Source organism: Carya illinoinensis, chromosome 1 (assembly GCF_018687715.1).
Source record: "Carya illinoinensis cultivar Pawnee chromosome 1, C.illinoinensisPawnee_v1, whole genome shotgun sequence".
Taxonomy (NCBI): Eukaryota; Viridiplantae; Streptophyta; class Magnoliopsida; order Fagales; family Juglandaceae; genus Carya; species Carya illinoinensis.
Window position 1 is genome coordinate 51,804,021 of NC_056752.1, and position 22,831 is coordinate 51,826,851.

The 22,831-nt window shown below is 34.0% G+C and overlaps 2 protein-coding genes across 4 annotated transcripts; both read right to left on the reverse strand.

Moving 5' to 3' along the window:
• Window positions 1-4,756: 4,756 nt before the first annotated feature.
• Window positions 4,757-8,466, reverse strand: LOC122282888. Of its 3 annotated transcripts, none has more exons than XM_043094956.1 (2): window positions 8,280-8,466; window positions 4,757-8,075 (listed from the first exon to the last, which is right to left on the reverse strand). In XM_043094956.1, the coding sequence occupies exon 2, from the start codon at window positions 8,060-8,062 to the stop codon at window positions 4,892-4,894; it is 3,171 nt and encodes a 1,056-aa protein (XP_042950890.1). In that variant the 5' UTR covers window positions 8,063-8,075; window positions 8,280-8,466; the 3' UTR covers window positions 4,757-4,891. The 3 variants fall into 3 exon arrangements, with proteins under 3 accessions (XP_042950890.1, XP_042950882.1, XP_042950898.1); XM_043094948.1 differs by having other exon boundaries at window positions 4,757-8,088; XM_043094964.1 differs by having other exon boundaries at window positions 4,757-8,025; window positions 8,280-8,465.
• Window positions 8,467-10,864: 2,398 nt separating this feature from the next.
• Window positions 10,865-12,508, reverse strand: LOC122282907 (molybdate transporter 2). Its single transcript, XM_043094976.1, has one exon. It carries the CDS (start codon window positions 12,472-12,474, stop codon window positions 11,086-11,088), a length of 1,389 nt encoding a protein of 462 aa, XP_042950910.1. The 5' UTR covers window positions 12,475-12,508; the 3' UTR covers window positions 10,865-11,085.
• Between the last annotated feature and the right edge of the window lie 10,323 nt (window positions 12,509-22,831).

Sequence of the window (22,831 nt, forward strand, 5' to 3'; positions counted from 1 at the left end):
TTTTTTAATTATTTTTTGTTTACATTTTCATAATTATTTAAATTATTTTTAAAATTGTTACTTAAAACTATAATAAATATGAATATGAAAAAATGTAAATAATTAGAGGAAGAAATTATTTTATTTATCAAAATAAGTTATTTATAAAAAATTATTTAAAGACGAATAGTGACTTCTCATATTTTGAGAGTTATTATCCATATCCAAAATTTTTTCCCGAAAATAAAGAATGCAGATCAAGAAGGATTAAGGTCAAAAATTTAAATATTTTTCTAAACAGTTCTTCTAGATGCAGTCGTTTGCAGGAGTTTACATAGAGTCGGCTGATGTGGATAATCAAAAAATTAAATATTTTTCTAAACAGTTATTTTAGATGTAATTATTTGAAGGAGTCTGCGTACAGTCGACTGACGTGAATGATGTCACATCAAAATTAAAAAAGACAAAAACAAACAAAAAAATAAATCCGAACATACAGAGTTCATCAAAGAATAATACGCATAGAGCCTTCAATCCAAAGCCTTCGTCCATGGCATTTTCTTCCAAATTTCATCGCAAACACATAGGATTTTCATGACATTTGCAAATATGCTAGTTGAGAAAGAAATGATTTTTTCCATTTGATTGACGAGGTATTTTCTTTCCTATTTTATTGAGTTTTCTCCATTTTTTTATATATATTTTGTTAAATGGGATTTTCATAGTAGGAGATTTTTTTCCTTTATTTTTTTCGTTCACATGGAATGAAATTGTAAATGCAGTATTCTTCAACTTTCATTTTTTTCCTTCCCTTCATATAGGATTTTCATGGTAGTGGATTTTTTTAATTTTTGAAAAACTGTAAATACAGTCATCAACCTTCAATTTTTTCCTTCAAATGGGATTTCCATGGTCGGATGTTTTTGGAAGACTGTAAACAGTTTTCTTTCAAACGAGATCTCCTTCTAATTTTTTTTATTTTTTGTTTGTCCTTCACTTTGCTGCATTCCAAATTAAATAAAAGGAATGGAATGGTTTCACTCTGGACCAATGTAGACGAGACACTACAAGACGTCTGTTAAAGCCGACTGCATTAGAGTTTTCGTTTTCCAAAATTTAAGAGAATAGTGACTTTAGGGAAAAACGAAAAGTCAGATAAAGAAAAGAAGGATATGCCATTCAAAGTTAGTTAGAAGAAGGATTAAATTTTTTATTTTTTATATTTTTAAAAAAAGAAACTAAGAAAAGTTCAAAAATAAAAATAAAAAAGAAGTTAAATCAATAGTGCGCCACGAGGCTACTGGGCCGTTCTCTAGACTTTTTCTTCTAAGAATCTTTCTTGAAAGCATATGATATTGTTTTACCATATGTATATTAGGTGAGACTAGTAGGAAGTGGCATGAATATATATATATATATATATAAATATTTTAACTATAAATAAATTAAGTAGAAATAATTTTATAAATTAAGAATAAAATTATTTTTAGAATAAAATAATTTAACAATAAGATAAAGCAACCTTAATTTGTTATATATATATACACACACTTCAAAAGCTGTGCCTTTAATTAATGAAGCAATAAAGGTTTCGGTCGGACCTTGCGGTTCACGTTGATGTGGGCAGTGAAACCAAACTCGCCTTAAAATTGATTTTGGAGATTCAGTCGGGACTCAAATTTCAAGCTTTTCTAGAACGTAAAAGGTTTTCACATAAATTATTTCAGCAGCATTCTTTATCTTTCATTGGACTTGACAGAGTGTGTTTAGATCAAGAAACTAGAATGGTCTGGGGCACCTTTTTGTTGAAAAAACTTGTAGTATTCTGCATAAATCATACAACCACCCATTTTATAACTTATTCAGTTCTGGTTGATCTCATTTTTATAGGACCATAAATTCATATGGTCTTGGGAAGTTTTGCAAGAGATGGACTTATAACTTATCTTAGAGCATCCACATTAATTTTATCAAAATCATCTTTAAAATTTGATAAAAAGTATAAGTTTTTCATAAATCTAAAACATTCATATCCATAATCCCACGTTAAATTAACTATTGGATTCATCAAAATAATAATATAATATTATTTTTTTAATAATAATATAATTTTTTTTTCATATTTTATAATTAAACTAACTATATGTACATTAATAATTTAATTTGATATTTAAATTATTGATTTCCAACTAATTTTTGCAACTAACTATTTGTGATGTATTAGTTTAAGGAATGCATAATTTTTGCAATGATTTCCAACTAATTATCATTGCTCTACTTCCTTGATCTCAAATACTTGATCTATGAATAAACTACACAAATGCAAGCTTCTATATGACAAAATAAGGACGTATACATCATAATAAATCAATTCTCCTGTATGATAGTGCAAGTACCTGGAAGCTAGAATGGAGAAACCAAAATAAATCCATAAATTCAGCCAGTGCTCATCCAACAACTGGAGTTAATAAATGAATAACAAATCCAGAATCTTAAGTTAATAAATTCAGACTCAAGTCATAAATCAAGTAAATAACAAAGACTATTATTCATCCTTAATAAAAGCTCCAAAATATAACTTCCATTCAAATTTTCCTTTCCACAAACAGCTCCAAAATACAAGTTAATAAATAGCCCACAAACACTTCCAGTTATACAAGATACTTCACAAGTTTTCTAACCACAAACTGCACCAAAATACAAGCTACTTAACAAGTTTTCTAACCACAAACTGCATCAAAATACAAGCTACTTGACAGGTTATTGTAAAACTTTCTAAACCAATTATGCAGTTATAGGATTGCTGACATTATTCATTTCAACCTTTGAAACATGATGCTTTTGGTATATATGGAGCCTCCCTGCATATGGATAGACAACCAAAAAGGATGTTGGAAGCGTGAAATATATATACCATGCATAGTTCACAAGTGTCAAGCTAACAATATATGTTTAAAATGCCAAGCTAAATTGTAATTGCACAACTCTACATATGGAGATTGTTGCTTGGAGTTGAGATAAGGTAAAAATCAAATCTTTTAGATATACTTACGAAAATAATTTGTAATAATCAAATAAAAGATTCTTGATTTGATTTCATCTCTAACAATAAAAGATTCTTGGGTTTTGTCACTTGTCTTTTTTTTTTTTTTGGATATGAAAGTGAAATCTATGTAAGCTCTTCCCGATGAGAAAGCTCCTCTGTTCAAAATGCACAATGCACTGCTAATTATCAAACTGCGCTAATTATACCATTCAGTATTTTCAGAGACACCCAATTTTTTGGTTTGCCAAACAACCGGTAGTGAATGCTTGTGGAGTTATAAAAAGAATTGGCTCTTTGTTTCAAATCCTAGCAGCGAAAGGAAGTAATTTTTTAGCTATATATGTTTGAGATGCGCCGTTATGGTACACAATATATGTTTTGAGCAAGAGAATGCTATCTTTTAATGCAAACACTGAAAACAAAACTGTCTTATGTTAGATCACAGAAGGACGTATAAATGAATCCCTTAGGTTAAATCAGATCACTAAACCTGGTGAAAAAAAAAAAAAAAAAAAAAAAAAATCCCTTAGGATGCCTAGTATCAACCTGGGGGGGGGGGGGGGGGGGGGGGGGGGGGCATGAAACCATGGGTTCCTCAACCTCTACAGTAAGCTTGCAAATGGGAGCCCCCATGCTTTTCCTGAATTGTGAAATCCATTTCTATGCACCCATTTCAGATTAGTAAACTCTTCCTCATTGGGATCAGAAATTACAGAAACCTAAATACTTTGACACACTGAGAGAGAGGGAGAGATAGTACCGTTACAGAGAAGAAATTATAGCAACCCAGTAAATCACTATGCTTCTACGTGAAGAAAAGAGAAGTGGAAGAATCCGTAAGGTTACCGTTACAGAGAGAAATAGAGAAAGGGGGAGAGCAAAAAACAGGGGAGGAAAATGAGAAGAAACCTTACCGATTTTGAGGAGAGAAACCATGTGTTTGATCTGATTTTGAGTGAAGGAGAAGAAGAGATGAAGAATCTGTGCTCGATCGAGAGAGAGAGAGAGAGAGAGAGAGAGAGAGAGAGAGTAGGGAGAAAGACGCGGGGAGGAAAGGAGAGAGAGCGAGAGATGAAATAAAATAAACCTATTCGTATTAAAATTACAATAAAATATATAGATGAAGGTATAATAGTAGTCTTTCAAATTTGAAGGAAAATGAAGAAATACTGTAGCTCAAAACTTGAGATAGAAGCTTTTACCGAATCCAATGAAGGTGAATTTCATCTATATTTATCAAATTTTGAAGATACATTAACTTTTGATGAAGCCAATACTAGTGCTCTTAGGGTGTCTGGTTTGGTGAGCCACGTCGGCATAGAAACGCCTCGACCCACATCTCTATACGTACTTTTCTCTTTCTTTAGAAACAGCCGGAGCAAATACTTGACTAGAGAAAAAAATAATACATCCAATCAATCAGCCTACTCCTATCCCTTGCGTTTGCGGAAAAAGAACAGTAACAAGCATTTCTAGTACTTCTATCAAAATGATTACATCCATAGGGAACATTTTATCATAATGATCAAAGTAGTGGAGGCTGGACATTTAAATTAAAGGCTCGAGTCTATCATCTTTCAACTTTCGATAGCAGCATCAACGTCCAAATATGGTACATACTTAGAACCAACTCGAGTCAGTATTTATCAAGTTTGTTGAAGTGGTGGAGCTTTTACGACAGTAAAGTGGTACAAAAATGTGGAAACCAGCATGACAAAAGATAAATCGATATGGATGGGAAAACATGTTTCAGTAGTTACTCTTTCAGAAAGCAGTATTTCTTATTTAACAACAGTAAGCAACCCATCTACTTTTCATGTTTGTCTACAACAAAATATTCTTCACATCATTTGAAATTTTTTCATCTCATTCTACATCATTGCCCTCTTTCTCAAGAGCGGTCTTACCATTGACCCCGGAAACGAGCTCAGCTTCAACTGTTTGAGAAGGTAAGCGCTCGTACATTCTGAACCTTGATGGAAGAAGCTTACAACGACCCAAAGTAAGAGTCTGCCTAAGCTTCTCATAATTCCATCTTTGCTGAATATAGATAGCAATTGCAAGAATAATTGCTGTCACTGGTATCGCAATATCCCCAAACTTTGAGTAAAAATCAAAACTTGGGTTGACAAACTCATGATCTTCGGCAAAGTATGGATTCCGAATGGGAGCTCTTACATAATCATAAATGTGGGGGAACAGTCTGACAGCTGTGATTCCAATGAAATAAAGTTTCCTGAGTGGTTTACAATCAATCTGCCACACAAAATTTCCAAGAAGTTGGGGGAGCAGGAAAAAATCTTGAACAAGACCCACATATTCTTCTAATACTGTTTCCCATTCCTGCAGCAAGTGGGAATTTCTTTTCAAGATTAGAGTATGTGTTTTTGCCCGGAGAGATCTCTGGCTGGTCTTCGTATTATGAATGATTAGAACAATCATGAACCCGATCACATGGATGCTGAAGGTGGTAATAAGTATGCGCTTATCACTGGGGACACGGTGCAGTTCTAAAGGGGGGGCTTGTGTTAATAATCTAATGCGAGATTTCCACACCTTCTGACAAAGCCTTAAAGTCAATATAAATGAGAACATTACAAGAAGCTTCACCGTGTAATCAATCATACGGAACCACTGATTATTCTCGAATTCATAAGATTGCATCTCATAAGAATCAGAAGCCATTCTCTTGAAAAGAGCTTCTGCCCCTGTGATCAGAGGAAGGCTATAACCAAGAGCTTGGATACCTAGCATGACAAGGGACACATAAGGAACAGAAACCAAATTATGCTTCATGTAAAACAGCTGGCTTGAAATGCAAGCTATTGCGAATGAAAGGGTCAAAATCTGGAGGATTCCCTCAACAGCCCTATGAGACAGGATGTCTTCCCGCTGCTTCCTGTACATAACTGGAAACGTTTGGAGCTTGATTATACTAAAGTGGAGGGGGTCATCTTCATTCCTTTTGCTGTTAATGGAAATCCTTGCCGTTGGATCCACTAACCAACGAGCCGTAGTGGGAGGGTATGACACGACCACCTCAATTAAACAGTCCATCCCAGCTTCAAGATCCATGCTTGCAAATAAGATCTTCCATGATGCTCGGACATCCCTGCAACCAACTAGATACATCTTCCCAACATGTGGATCATAAAGACCCTCCAAGAAAAGCACAGAAAAATTGTTATAAGCTTTTCCAGTAAGTGTGAGTTGTGCTGATACATTGAGAAGGAGCTGCTTTTCGGTGTATTCAGCCTTGGTGTGGTAAGGAGTCTCCGCTTCTGTGGTGGAACCATTTGACCAGTAGCGCCCAAACAAGGGACCAACTGAAAGAATTTCCAGTTGAACTTCAGTTTTTGGAAATCGAGGACTAGGAAATGGATCAGGAACTGCAGAGACATGAAGGGTGAGATCTTCTGAGAGAAGCGAAAGACTCACTAGGAATGCCTCTGTGTCTTCCAGTTTGGGGAATTGAAGCAAAGATTTCTTGATGACAGTTCCAAAGGTGAAGGGCTCATTCTTTTCTAGGATAGTACCGGCAGTATCAAGTTTTGAGTAGCTGTAATATGGATGGGAGGCTTTAAAATAATTCCACAACTCCGAAGGCTGCACTATCTTTTCAAATGATAATGGGAAGTATGATGCGTTGTTCTTATCAAGGCTGGAAAAACTCCCAAAAACAATGCTTCGTTGCTTTATGGAAAATGAGATAGGTACATACAAACAGATCCGGGAAGTACAGCCAGTCCCTTGACTACCAATGAGTCCAAGGCAGCCAACCATGCAAAGCTGCCCACTGGAAGACTTCCAAACACCCTCAGCAGCAACAGTCATGTTGCTAACCCCAGACCTCACTGCTGCAGTATATTGATTCTCCAATGGAGGAACAGCTCTAAACACAGCTGAAACCATTGCAGAACTGACATTTCCCCGTGCAGCTTTTTGCTCACACTTTAGATTCTGGATATATATTTTAACATCTTTGAAACCTCCATCTGTTGCTTTAATCTCCTTATCCGATATATATGGACCCAGCTTACTGCAAAATTCATCTGTGCCATTGCATCTCCAGTTTGGCACAACTGTGAAAGCTTGGTCCCGAGTAACTTCTTCAAGAATTTCACAAAAATGAGAACCTTTATAGACACTAATGCCACCATTCATCAAGCTATCCTGGAATGGGTATCGATCACACGCTTTGGACACAACCTTTTCAGAGGCAAACTCATAGTCCGTTGACGTGCCCAGCTGGGACAAAATTTCAACCTCATCAAAGTACTTAGGGTTGGATTTTGGGTTTAAACTTCTCATTTCCCCTCGGATCACCCGGCTTGTCAATGTGAATGTCATGGGAAAGCGAAGAACCAGCAGAATTCGATCATCTTGTAAAAGAGGAGGCTGGTCATAACGCGGAATAGAAACCTTCACCCATTCCCATGGATCGAGAGTATTGGGCTCCCTAGATGGCAACATTGCACTCCCCAACAAACACAACACCCTTTCCCCGCCATTTTTCTTGGATTCGGTGTAAATCCCTTCGAAGGCAATAGAGAGCTGGGAATGACCGGGCCATATCTGAAACTGTGGATTTCCATCAAACCCACTATCAGTAAATGAACCATCTCGTGTTATGCCCATACTTAACAACCCGCTGACACTCACTGACTTCCTAGATCGACGAGCATGATCGACATCCTTTACCCAAAAAGAAACCAAATTTAATGGATCCGGAGTATCAGATGAATTCTTCGGAACTTCTCTATCATCAAATGGCATAATTGGAGCCTTACCTACCTCCTGCCTCCAATCCCCATTAATAAAAAAGAGCTCTTTTTTAACACTATAAACCCTGCTTTCTTCAGGTCTCAATTCAGAGGCAGAAGATAGAACAGAAGCACATTCTTTTTTCACTTCGTCTATTCTATCATAATTGTAGTTTATGGGATCTGCTTCGAGGAGTTCTGGATTTGCATAACCAAATCCGAAAAACAATCCGCACACTGACCAGACAATAAAAGCAAACGATGCAACTTTCATGATTCCAATTACTCTGCCAGAAATTTCTATAAGACCAGTTCAGTTTTTGCAACAGAAATCACAAGCACAAACATAAACTTAGGTACTTAATTCGTTCCAGATGACCATGAAGAAGATTAGAGTAAATAAGAGCTATTTCAAAAGGTCAAATCCAAGTTCATAGTTTGGATGCGTATGGAGTCAAATTAATTTGACATTTTGCTTGAGGAAGGCTAACCTGAACTTGGAGTTGTTCCTTCGTGTCTTGCTGCTTAGATATCTCTGAATCTGAACCCACTGCCAAACTCTGGATCTTAGGCTTGTAAAACCGTATGGTACCCGTTAGAACTTTACCTCGGAGTCTGGATCTCGGGGAGACCGTGGAAGAGTGAAGTTGAAGTGGTTCTGGTGCAAGCGTCAAGTGTCTTCTACAGATGTTGAACACACGTCCGCACAACATTCCGAAGCGCGTGTGAATCAATCGAGCAAATGAGAAATTAAAGAAGATATCGACAAATATTTCACTATTTCTTTAAGATAAAAATTTAATAAAATTCTTATTATAATATAAGTTTTTAATATTATTATTTTAAAATTTTAAAAAATTAAATTATATAATATATTTTATAAAAAAATTTAAAAATTTATAATAATGATATTAGATAAAATAAAACACTTTTATCATCCAAACGAGTTTTAAATTTTAATAATTCAGCTCCAATCTTTCATAGAATAGAATAACTATTTTCTATAAACTACTAGTAGGAATGAAGCTATGTAATTCAAAATTTAATGTTGTCATATATTTATTCTTAATCAAGCTAGCAAGAAATTAATATAATATTTGATATTTAACCTACTTATAACAATAATATAGTCCCATAAGAATATTATGATTCTCCATTTAGAGGTATCTTTAAAATAATAATTCTAAAAGCTTCAATAGAACTCATAGAAAAATAAAACAAAAATTGATTTCCATTTTGGTTCTCAACAATTAATATTGAGTTGATTACGTTGGGTGGTTGATATACATGGATAAGGACTTAGCAGGGTGCTTGTTGGTGGGATGTCGTGGTCGACACGGACTTTCTAACGCGTGGGCAGTATGTTTTGAATCTTTTCTTAAAGATCTGAGGATAATTTAGACATTTCAAGTTTCCTATTTTAATTTCGACTAATCGTGACACTTGGGTTTTTTGTCCGCTTGATATGTTATTAGTGTTAGTTATAATATTTTTTTTTAATTTTAAATATTTTTAAAAAATAAAAAATATTAATACACTAATAATTATTTTTTTAATTATTAAATTAAAAATAATTAAAAGAAATAAATTAAATTAAATGAGTGATCGAATTGAAAGCACAGGACACAGAGCATAGTTTTTGTTACCTATTAAACGTGAGTGTAGTTCGGGTAGAATAAATTCGTTGACAGATAACCTAACGTAGGTCACGAGTAATTGCCAATCAACACCACTAAACTCTCGGGAAGCGGTAAGAATATAAAATAAATTACATATTTTATTTTGGCATTCATTTTATGTATTTATGCTCGAGTCTACAAAAACTTTAGAAAATTCAACTAGTAGAGATAAAAATCTATTTACAAGCATAATTGTACACTAATATGTGTATCAATTTAATGCGATTAATCAAAAAGTAAATTTTATTAAAAACAATACTAATTTAATTTTTAAATATAAAGAAATCAATATTAATACGTAAATTAATAAGTAATTTTGTTACTATATAGCAAAACTCCCTATTTTATAGGGAGCATGCATAGTCTATAAGCTTATTAATTCCTGTTTTGGATAGAAATACTCTTCTCATCTTATTTTATTTTAATATCTAAACATAAAAAATATAAATATTTTTTTATTTTTTATTTAATCATTATCTAAGCATTATAAATTTTCAAAACTTTCAAATAATACACTAAAACTAATTCAACATTATTAAATATCAAAACAAAAATAATACTAAAAAATTATATTCCAATAATATTTTAAATTTATAATATTTTTATTCAATTTTTTCTCTCATTTTTTAAAATTCTATCAAACATCTTAACTCAAACTATTTCACTATTATTTACTGATTATTTAATTATTATTCATATATTATCTCACTATCAATACGAGGACTAAGTTTAAGAAAATGATACTCCGACCAATAAAGTGTACACACAAAATGTAACAATTAGTATTTTTTTTCTCTTAAGTGTTTGTTATTATTTTTTTTTTTTGGTATTTTCTTTTTAAAGAAATATACACAAAAATGCTTTTAAAAAAATATAACACTGATCGTACCCTTCTTGGTTCGGATCCTCCGTGGATGTAGCATCATACTTTAAAGTTCATATTTCTGGTTTAAATTCCAGTGCTTTTAGAACAGTGAGCCATATCCTTCTGTGAAGGGTACAACACATAAATGTACCAGCATACTTATGTCTTGCAATCTTGGTGCTGCAGTTTTTGTTGTCTATGACGGGGTCCAGATTCTCTTACCAACTGCAATTTATGGCGAGTTATATTGGTTCCTCGACACGTGACACTTGAACCGAACCAAACACTGGTCTAAGCAATGGATCCAGTTTCATCATATGTAGAAAACTCGACTCCTAGTGTCTCTCTGCCTTTTTCTTGGCACATCTGGTGTCTCTGCAGGATAAGCCAATTCAATCCAAGCAAACTAATCGGAGACTGATTCAACATTTCTAGCTGCAGAATACACCACAGCAAGGTACTGGCCAGTGTTCGGCTCCAGTGATACTTCTCCACTGGTTTGCACCAAACCACTGTCCAAGGAAATTCTCCATAACATAAACCATGACTTGGATTAATAGCATGCCTACGTACAAGCTATTTCAAGTGAAAAATGACAATCACAAAACGTATGGGAAACCAAATAGGAAAGTTACAGAAAATGAGAAGGTCCCACAAACTAAATTACATTATGTGGGAATCGACCTGGCTCTACAAATGTCGTCCCTTCGAGGAGAAATCGTAAGATTGCGCAGCCTAAATAAACACAAGTTCTTAAGGAATTATGCCCGTAGTCTCATCATCATCTGAAGATTTGGAAAAAACAAAATTACCAGAACACTCCATTTGCCTCAGTTTTAATAGCAGGAAGAGCAAAATCCCACACCCAAACCCCAGAGCAGCACTAGAGCCGGTCAAAGAAACCGCAGCACAGACCAACATCACAAAAGATTCTTCCTTCGTGTTCATATCTCTACAAGCCATAGCCAACTCAATCCCAGCAAAAAGCAATAGCACCCCAAGAATCCCAATCGGAAAATGACCCAAAATCCTCCCAAACGAATTCCCAAACACCAATCCAAGAATCAGCTTCCCCATCCCCAAGAACACCACAGATAGGCCACTCCTACCCCCGAACCTGTACTGCCCTGCAAGCCCACCAGCGCCATGGCACACTGGCATTGCCCCAAACCAGCACCCTACAAAGTTCATAATCCCAACACTAACCGAAACCTTCATCGCCGAGGCCTCACGGTCAGGGAACAAGTCCCCGGACAATTTACACACCGCGATCACTGAATTCAATATGGATAACGGAATTTGTGGTATTGCTGCGCGAAGAAACCCGATCTTCCAGTCCTCCCACGTAATCCTTACCAAACTTATCTTCGACGGACCAAATTCAAGACCCTTGAAGGCCGAAGGGTCGCGAAGAAAACAAAGAAACATCCCGATCAAGAACACAATGAGGGCTGAAGGAATAGAAGAGAGAAGCTGTAACCTTTTAGACACTCGACGACGTCGAAAACTTTCGTTTTCAGATTCTTCGTTTACAATAGGATTGTCACCAGCGCCAGTGGTTACCACAAGAAATAGGAGAGCAAAGAGAGCAACAAGGACACCATCGAGTCCGAGCCAGGAACGAGGAGCTCCTGATTTGGAAGTGGCTAGGTCTTGGTCATAGCGGATGTATTTGATGGCGGAGAAGGCGAAAGAGAGGCCCTGAGAGAGCTGGACGCCGCGTACGACGGGAAGGGGAAGGAAGCGGCAGAGGAGGGACATGAGGCCAGTGGAGCCGAGGATGAGAAGAACGGCAGCTGTGGAGAGGCCGGCGGCAGCGAGCTGGGGGACCGAGAGGTGGGGGTACTCGGAGACGGCAACGGCGGCGATGGACTTCATGGGCTGGACGGGCATGGGGATGTCGAAGAGGAGGCCTGTGGCGACGTTGTAGAGGGCGGTGAAGACAAGAGTGGTGCCGAGATCAAGGTGGGAAACGAGGGTGAGCGTGAGGACGATGGGGATGTAGGTTCCCAGATCTCCCACGGCGCCAGAGAGCTCCGAGGAGAGGGTGGTCTTGAGGCGAAAGCGGCGGTGCCATGGGGTTGAAAGGAGAGGAGTGGTGGAGGTGCTTTGATCCATTGAGGCAGCGGAAGGAAAGGACATGGATGTTGCGATAATTGGATTTGCGGGTAGGTAGAATAAATAATAACAGGAAATGAAATTTGTAACAGATAAAAGGTTAAAAAACAGGTTTGAGTCACTGTCATTTACATAAGTAAAGTTTTATGTGCAGTATTTTTATAGACTCTTTTGTGCATTCTAATGATATAATTAGTTGTGTATTAAAAAAAATTAATCCAACCAATCATATCAGTGAAGTACGCAAAGAGTACGCAAAAATAACTGTACGTAACATTACTCTTCCTATAATTATAATGAATATATATGGCTTGGTGGAAGCATATACTGTTCTTCCCATCCCCTTCATCGAGAGGATATCCTCTCCGGTACGCAAGTGATGCATGGGGTGTAATCGGTCTTGTTTTATCTAATTTTAGATAAATTTTAAAATTGAATAGATATAAATTAGTTTTTAATCTTTAAGAATTAAGGTCGATCGATTTATCATCAAAATTAAAATTTTTAATTTTTTCATTTTTGGTCCGATTTGATTTTTTTTATTTATCATTTAGACACGTGGCATTTACATAAGTTGAGACTTGAAATCTAATTCTTTTAAGGCCTATTTGAAATTGTGTTAGGAGTATTAAAAAGTACTTAAATATTATTAAAATCTCTTTAATGAAAAAATTAAATTGTTTAGATGTTATATATTAAAATACTTTTAATCTCAAATAAGTTAAAAAATACGTTTGAAGAAAAGCATCATTTTAATACTTTTTTTCAAAAGTATTTTTTCAGATAATACAGAATGTAATTCGAATTTTAAAAAGATTGTCAATGGAAAAAAATATCTATACAAATTTAAGATAATTACAAGTTTTAAACTTTCAAGAATATGATCATAATTTTTAAAAATTCAAATAATCGTCATTTCTACCTCAGAAAGTATTTTTTTAATTTGTTTCCAAATAAAAATAAAATGTTTGAAAGTGTTTTAAACATATGATTACCAAACAGTAAATAACTTTTTAATAGTAGAACTTATTAGTTAAGTTATAAGTTATAGGTACTAAAGTTATAAGCTATGTTTCGCATCGCAATTCCAAACATGCACTAATACTTGTTCCCCACAAAAAAACTTCTCATTTTACGGTTATAAGTATAAAAAATAATATATATTATAATTTATTATGCTAAAAATGTATTTATCTTCTTTATATATATAATTTAATTTTATATTAATAATTTTATATTAATATTTATGTTTAAGATTAAGATTTTATATTATATTAATTAGAAATGTATCATATAATATATATAGAGCGGTACTACTCTGCCGCCTGAGTAGCATCGCTCATTGTTACTGTTAGTCATTTTGGATTTTTTTTTTCATTTTTTTCACATTTTTTAACATATTTAAATATTTTTTTAAAAAATATATATTAATACACTTAAAATCATTTATTTAATCATTGAGTAAAAAAAAAATTAAAATAACGAGCGGTACATTTTGGGTGGCCAAGTAGTGTTTCTCATATATATTTTATAATCTAAAAATTATTTTATAGAAAATTAAAAATATATATACTCATCTGATTTGGTTGGTCTCTAAAATATGAACATCGATACCAAATACCAGTTTGGTATGGACTGAACCGAACACGTTGATTTAGTTGGTTGAACCGGATTTCCGATTTACCTTTATACCCCAACCTATATTTGGTCCTTTAGTGAGCATCCTTAAAAGCGGCATCAAGTCCTTTAAACAATAGGGTTTATTTGAGAAATAAACAAGAGAATTCCGCCTAACTAATGATAGGGTATTCTTTTAATTAATAAGTCAAATAAATAAATGCCATTATTGGTTAGTCTGATTAATGTAACATATAAAACCATTTAACAGTTAAAATATACGACGGCGTAATTAAAAAATAGATAAAATGCTAAGATAAATGTTAACATTGTTGAATCCATTCTTATTGCATCGATTCCATCGGATAGAGTTACAAGGAGCAATTATTATAATGGGAAAGAAGCCAATCCACCTCAAATATATCATATAGTATATATGGATGCTCCTATAATTAGAGATAAAATTCACATATAGTAACTATCGAATAGGCTATTTTATTTTTTTAATTTTTTTTATCGTATATTTTTTATATTTTTTTTCACAACATCATTTAAAAATACTTTCTTAATTATTAAATAAAAAAAAAAAAGAATCGGTGCCTATCATCTGTTGCTTTTTTATATGGAAATAGCTTTATCCATCGTATATCACCATTACCATACAAAAAAGTGAATGCCATAATTATTCATGTCTTAACATAAATAGTGAATGCCATATTATTAATTTACACATCTGTCTCCTATATTAATTTCTTCCCTATTTATAACCATTCATAATGGCAATGAATACCGGATTTATGGTGTTAGATATTTCTTCCTGTACATTGAGTCTACGTCTTTTGAATCTGAGTTGGACAAATAAATAGATATTCTTCTTCTTCTTCTTTTTCATGAATTGAATGAATTTTGAGTAGCAGATTGGGCTGTTATTTTAGATAAACAAATTTACCAGTTATTTTAGATAATCACCAACACTTGGCATCATCAAATTACTTTCAATTTTGGTCTTTTATATCCTTAAACTTCTGTTTCTTCTCACATTAAAATTTTTCATTTATTGTCATTACTAAATTGGATAAAAAGGGTACACATTTAAGAATAATTTTCTATTTAAAAAAGATTTTGTCTATTATTAAAAAAATTAATTAATTTATATATAAATCTCATATTTACACTTTAAAAAAAATACACGAGATTTACATAATTTAAAATTTTAAATATCATTTCTTTATATTTAAATAGCTTATTGTTGTATCATTATTGTTTTGAACATTCATTCTACCTATGATCGGTGGTGAAAATTATTGGGTAATCGGCTGATGTAGATGAATTATACACAATTTTAAATATAACAATATTTTTTTATTATATTTAAACCCATCAAATAAAAAAAAATCAAAGTAAAATTTAAAATAATATTATTTTATTACATAATTGTATACAAATTGTTAATTAGAAGGAAGTTTATCATTTTCGGACTTCGAAATATTAAAAAAAATCAGAAACCACTTCTCTTCGGGGTCTGGAGTAGCTAGATTTCACACTTGCAGGTGACTGTATAGTATATTCCACTTGCTTTTGCAGGTCAAGAGCAATAGCAATAATTTATTTATTTTTATTTTTATTTTTAAATTTAAATAAACTTGTCTTAAAATCATTTATATTGGTTTATCTATTTTTATAATTTTAAATAATTATGAACAGTAATTATTCATCTTTAAAGATATCTTTTTCCTTTTTTAAATATTATTTTATTATTTTTTCTCTCTCATCCCAACTCTTTTTTTTCTCTATTTTTCTCTCTTTTCTTTTTTCTCTTCTCTCTCTTTATTATTTTATTATTATTTGATCAAAAAAATACATAATCTAATATAGTAATTTTTTTTCATATTCAAAATTAATCTTTAAAATATGTAATTTTACATATAAAAATAAAAAAATCCATTGTCAATGCTATAAGAAGCAATCGCAGATTTCACACTTGCTTATGCTTTTACAAATTTTAGATTTCACACTTGACTGGGCAGTAGACGAAAAATACAAAACGCTCGGAAATGAGTTTTTTTTTTAAGCCAGAGTATGTTTAAGCCATGCCTCCACCTGTTGCTATTCTAATTATCTGAATGAGAGATGAACCGATGACAACGAGGATGAAGAAGCCAAGAAGAACAAGACCGACGAGATACGTTTGCCGATATATTTAAGAAGGAAAAAAACAGTCTAAAAAGGCAGATCAAAACACCCCAATTAAGCATCTTCGTCTGCGCTTGAAATATCTCAGATTTCGTTTTTGCCTCGTCTTCGTCTTCGTCTTTGTGTGGGAGTGCCACTGGTTAGTCTTCGTCGGTGTTTTAAAACCTGGACTTTTCTATCCTCCATAGGCATCCTCTTCTTAAAGGTGAATCTGTAAATATGGATTTAGTAAAATCTTCCACCTACAAAGATGAATAGCTTATAGAAATAAGGAAAAATGTATAAACGATATAGCGGAAGAAGATTACAATATATATACACATCAGGTCAAAGTAACATGCAAAACACCTTTACCTAATTAAATTAAAGAAAATTTTAATTATAAGTACAACTAATATGTGCATTAATTTAATGTGATTAGTTAAAAAATAAATTTTATAGAAAACGGCACTAAATTAAATTTTGAATATGAAAGAATCAGTATTGGTACGCAGATTATTACACGACTTTACTTGTACATAACAAAACTCTTAAATTAAACAGTTGTTTTACAAAAATAATATGTTTTTTTATAAAACTTATAAACATAATTGATAGCATATATAGCTTAGAAGATACTGCTTCAACTTTTATGAAAGTAATATAATTAATAGAATATTACAAATAAACTTTAACAAACAAATTAATTATTATGATTAGTATTTTAATTCTTGCTGCACGTGCAGCAAGAATTTACCGAGAAACCATTAAGGGAAATATAAAATTTCTAACATACTTGTGATATCCCATATTTTTATATGTTTTAATTAAATAATTATTTTATTTATTAGTAATATTGGTTCTATTGTTTTAAATTTAACATGATTTTCATTGTATTATTTTATGATTACTAAATTATAAAATTTATTTTGACGTACTTTTTTTATATTAATTATTGTTTGGTATTTAAATTGCTCTCTATTTTAATTTATTTCATTGTTGTGCTTTATTGTTTTATTTTATTAATTTTTAGTTGTAGTATTTTTATTTGTTTTTTTTCTATTTTTTGTGTATTTTTATTTTATTGGACCTAGATTTTTCGAATAGGGTTTGTTTTTAGTGGATTTTGGACCCAGTTCGTTTGACTTTGTGAAGCCCAGTCTGTGGGCTTGATTTCAACCTAGCTCTCTCTATTTAGATAACTTCATAGACATTCGAGATAAGGGTTCAAGAAATGGAGGAAAAGGGAACCAAAAACTCGATAATTTTTGAATGGGACCCACACAGAAATGTCTGTAAAAAAAAAAGTAAAAAGAAATTCAAGTGAGTTTGATTTGGACATGACAGCCAGTTAATATTTTCCACGTAACAAGATCTAAACATTGGTGGCTGGGTCTAAATAAACGGATGGAAGAGAAGTCACCATCATGTCACTATAGCCGACATGGTTGACAAGATTGCACGTGGAGGTTTACATGGTTGTGGGGTCTATTAGATATATAGACAGAAAATAAGAACTATCGTTAGTGGCAGTTAGATAACCACTTATATAGTAGAAATATATATATATACATTTATATATATATATATATATATGTATATATGAAACTGTATAAAAGAAGCTTCATCAATGAGCTAAGATGGAGATGGATGGAGGGAGGGAGGGAGAGAGAGAGAGGGGGGGAAATGAAATTTAGAGGACAAAGAGGGGGAACGAAATGGGGAGGGAGAGGAAGTGGAAAAAAAAAAAACAAAAAAACATGTTGCAGATGATATGCACACATGGTTACATGCCGATTGCATTAGGTGGTTGTATCCATTATTTTTCTTTTACAATAAGGTGGTATTTTTCCCCCAACAATGTACTGGAATTTTTTTAAAAAAATTTGCCATTTTCATAAAGATGGTCCCAATATATATAAGGAAAATGCTAGGCAAATAGCTTGGAGCCACCGCTGTAAAAAAATTATTATTATTTTTATTTGTTATTTTACTTAGTGATTAAGAAAGTATTTTTTAATATGTTATGTATTTTTTTTAAAAAAATATCTAATAGTGTTAAAAAATACATCTAAAAAAAAGTTTTTGTAAAAAAATCTCATTTTACATTAAAGGTAGCTCCCAGTGGAAGTTGGGAATGGTAGCCGTAGCATAATCCTATATATAAATATCCCTTCGCATAAGATGGAGTTGGGAGTGGTAGCCGTAGCATGATCCTATATATAAATATCCATTCGCATAAGATACCATATATTTCTTTGTTTTACGCCATTTTAATTTATAATTTGATTTACTCATTTTTTATTTTTTGTAGAGTCATTGACACACTTGCAGTTTGAAGGTAACCAAAAAAAGTTGGGAGGTGATGGGAGGGGAGGGTCCCAATTTAGCAAGTGCCAAAAAAACAAAAAGGCACCAAAAGGTGGTTCAAGAATACTTGATGTCATGTACATGCAAGATGTTATTGCAAAATTAAAGCGGGCCCTAAGCCTTTCTATAGAGAGAATCTCTCTATAGAAAACCATCCATGCGTCATCACATAGGAAGGTCTGTTGTCGCCATGTCCAACGTTTTTGGGGTTAGCAACTTCGGCATCTTCAGGATGGATAGTCCGGCATACTCCTAGAGTGGCGGACATGCACCACTATAGCCTCCTTTGCTTCAGTGTATTTTGGATTCTAATGTTTTTTCCTAGTGTTTTTAAAGTCTTTGTAATTTTGTTGTGTTCTATTAATAGCGTTAGGTAACAACAAAAATAAATAAACTATTAGACTTGTTATCCATAGACTTGTTATCCATAACAGGAGAACCCTCTCTTTCTTTAGAGGATGGGGATGGTTTTCCCTCTCCTCATTTAAAAGATGGAGATTGGATACCTTCTCCTATTTTGAAGATTGAGATGATTATTTTTGTTTTTATAGAGTGTTATATTCTCAAACAAACCGAGATTGACATTTTTGTTTTTACAAAATATTAAATCTCAAAAGGTTTTTTTCATTAAAGAGCTTGTAGAAGTTAAGATAATGCATGTTATAAAGAAATTTGTGTGAGAAAAAGCTCTAAACAGATTAATAGTTTAGCTTGTAATATGAGTTTTTTTTTATATTTATCAGTCATAGCTTTAACTTCAATTTTATTGAATAAAATGAACTCTATTTCCTATAAAAATAGATGTTCTTGCAAAACACTAGTAACTTATAACTCATTTAGAAAAGTTGCAAGTAATAAGATAATAAAAATAGAATTAATATTAAAAATTTAAATTTTCAGATAAGTACCAATTTTTTTTCAAAAAATTTATACAGGGTTTTTTTCTTAATTAAATACTTATTGTATCGAAATCAAATTATAATTATCTTAAAACTATGTGACTGATTAAACTCATTTGGGATGGAGCATTGGTCATGAATGGGACAAGTACCACATAATGAAAAATCTTTTCCAATCTTAAGCCAAAATGGATAGCTGAGGGTAGGTAGCATGCCACGTGGGATCAAGATTCTTTAAAACTTTTTAACATTTATTAATGCATATTTGAATTCTTAAAATATAAGCAAATTCTAAATAAATTATTAGTATACACTTATTTTGTAGATCAAATCATATCATATGGACTATAGCTGTTGGAAAGTTTTTATATCATATATTATTCACATGGTATAATTTAATTTATAAAATTTAAATTTTAAAATATATCTTATAAATCAAATTATGTCATATAAATAGTATATTATAAAAATTTTTAAATAAAATTATCCCATCACGTAATATAGAGAATATATCATCTGCATTACCTGAAAAGTAAAATGACTTATATTCTAAATTTTTAAATTCAAACAACCCAACAAAATTCTAATCATGACATTAAGCACGTATCATCTAGAGGATTTGCCTGAATTCCATATAAGTAATCTAAAAACATCAATAGGTGAAAAGACATTAGAGAGTACACAACAAGAGATTGTTAACTTCTTTCCTTTCAATCCCTTCTTATTCTAGTACTATATGTAGTATTCAATCCTAAAATCTCTTATTCCATGATAAGAATCTTTTCCAGTTAAACCAATTGACATCTTCCAAACAAGAGAAAATGTCTTGAAAAATTGATGCCATTGGGGTCCATATGTTGGGTGTGACGCCCCCAAAATCCCCACGCCCGAACAGGGGGAAATTGAGACGTCCGGATGGTGACAACCCGGGTCACCACCCCAACGACGGGTGCCGAGTGTGTGCAAGGCAGCAAAAGTGTACAGAGAAACACGCAGCGGATAAGATAGTCATAACTAAGTACCAGAATTTTTCTTAACATAATACAAGCTGTTTAAAACGTACATAGATAAAATATTACATATACCACAAATACAGTTTTAAACAAATAAAAAGATAACATCAGCAACCCGGCGGAGCCGCATCCTCGGGCTCAGCCTCTTCCTCCTCAACCTCATCTTCTGCACCAAAAGCTACGGAACCACGAATGGTACCGCAGGTAAGTAAAACCCAAACACTACCAGATAAAAACACATATAACTCAAACAAGATGCATGAAACATGCCCAATGCACAAACCCGTAAAACACAAGTTTTCCACGCACGCCAAAAGACACATTTGACATCTCAAATCATTATCCAATTTTAACCGTATGCACCATGACCTCCCCTAGGGGTCATCCGCACACCCTGGCTCCAGTGTCACACCGCAGAGTACCGCCACGCATGTGACACCCAACGAGCGATGCCCAGTTCCGCGCCCCGCGCGTGCGTAGCCAAGCATCCTCTAGCCCTCGCCAGCGAAGGGCCACGGAGTCGGTGAGTAGGCCGATGCCCGGTTCCGCGCCCGGCGCGTTCGTAGCCAAGCACCCCCTAGTCCCGCTCCCATTATCGCTTTCGATAACTCAGGGGACATCACTCAGTTTATTCCGCTCCCGAGTGACCAGAGGAGCTCCACCGAGATAATAACCCATCCCGGCTTGGGCTCGTGATACACACGCACCCGCAACACACTCACGCCAAAACACAGGCTTTTCTCATAAACCCACAACACACGTGCATGCATCATGTAATGCCATAACAAAGCACATTAAAATGATCCAATCACATAAATCAAATAATCAAGCAACTCCATCCTCCATCCATCCGACCCCCGAAACTCCTCGGACTCAGTCCGGAATCAACAACCAACAACAGATAATAAATAAATTGAATGAGCAATATATATTTAAATCTGAAAATAGGGTTTGGAAAATACTTACAGCGCTATACGGCAATTTTAGAAAACACGAGGCGTTGCAAACGGCGGAAAAACAGCAACGTCACAGTGAAATTTCACTGTGGCCGTGGGTCCGAAAAACCCACTTTTGAACGGGGACAAACTGGGACACGGGATTGATAGGGAATGGTCTAGGGATGGTTGTGAAGCTATTGGAAGTGACGGACGGCCGTGGGTGGCGGCGGAATGGCCGGAAATGGCCGGATTACCCAAAACGGAAACTAAGCTCGTAGGAGCTGTTCCGGTGGTCGTTGGAGGCCGGAAATAGGTGGGTTAGGACGGCAAGGAGTCGGTGATGAAGTGGTGAAGAAATGGTGGCCGGAGGTGGAGCGACGGCGGCGGATCGGAGCAAAATCCGTGCGCCCTTTGGAAGCTTTTTCCGGCCAAATGGCCGGCCGGTTGGGGGTGGGTTTTGGAGGGAAGGTAGACCGGAAGGAGAGGAAGAGAATGGGACCGGTGGGAGGCCGAACGGTGGCCGGACGGCGGCGGTAGGGCTTAGGGAAGGTGACGCCGGCGTAGGGAGAGAGAGAGAAGAGAGAGAGAGCACGGGGGGGGGGTCCGAGCCGAGCGGGAGAGAGGAGAGAGAAAAGAAAGAGAAAAAGAAAAAGAAGAAAAAAGAATAGAAGGGAAAAAGAAAAAGGAAAAAGAGAAAAAGAAAAAAAAAAGATGTGAAAAGAAATGAGGTCCAGTCCTCATTCCGGGAAAAGAAACAAACCGCCAAAAAGATAAAAACCACAAAAACAACTAAAAGAAATAAAACACAACCTCAAATAAATTAAAATAAATTAAAAACCGACTTTAAAACCGCAACTAAAATAAAATAAAATATCTGATATATTAATTAAAATAAAAACAATTATTTCAGCGAAAATACACTTAAAAGCGGGTCATCACATTGGGACCCAATTTTAAAGCCCTCGGCTCCATTTCAAACGCAACATTTAGGTATTTTTTTTTTCTTTCTCCTTTCCTCTTTATTAGTTGCCATTTTAAAATTTATTATTTTCAATCACACTATTAATATAATATATTTCTTATGCTCGTTCATTTAAAACGATTTTTAAAAGTGCTGCATTAATAAAATATATATATATATATATATATATATATATATATATGCGACTAAATATGACAAAATATATGATGAAATAAACATTTAATAAAGATCAAATTGAGAGATAAACTCACAAAACTATTATATGCCACCAAACCCAATCTTGGCAAAAGTTGTGACAGAGCACTTGGAGGGCCCAAAATAATGAATTATTAGTGAAAAAGGGGACTTTCTGGTTGCTTTTATGTGTAGGTTAATTCCTTGTTCAAACTA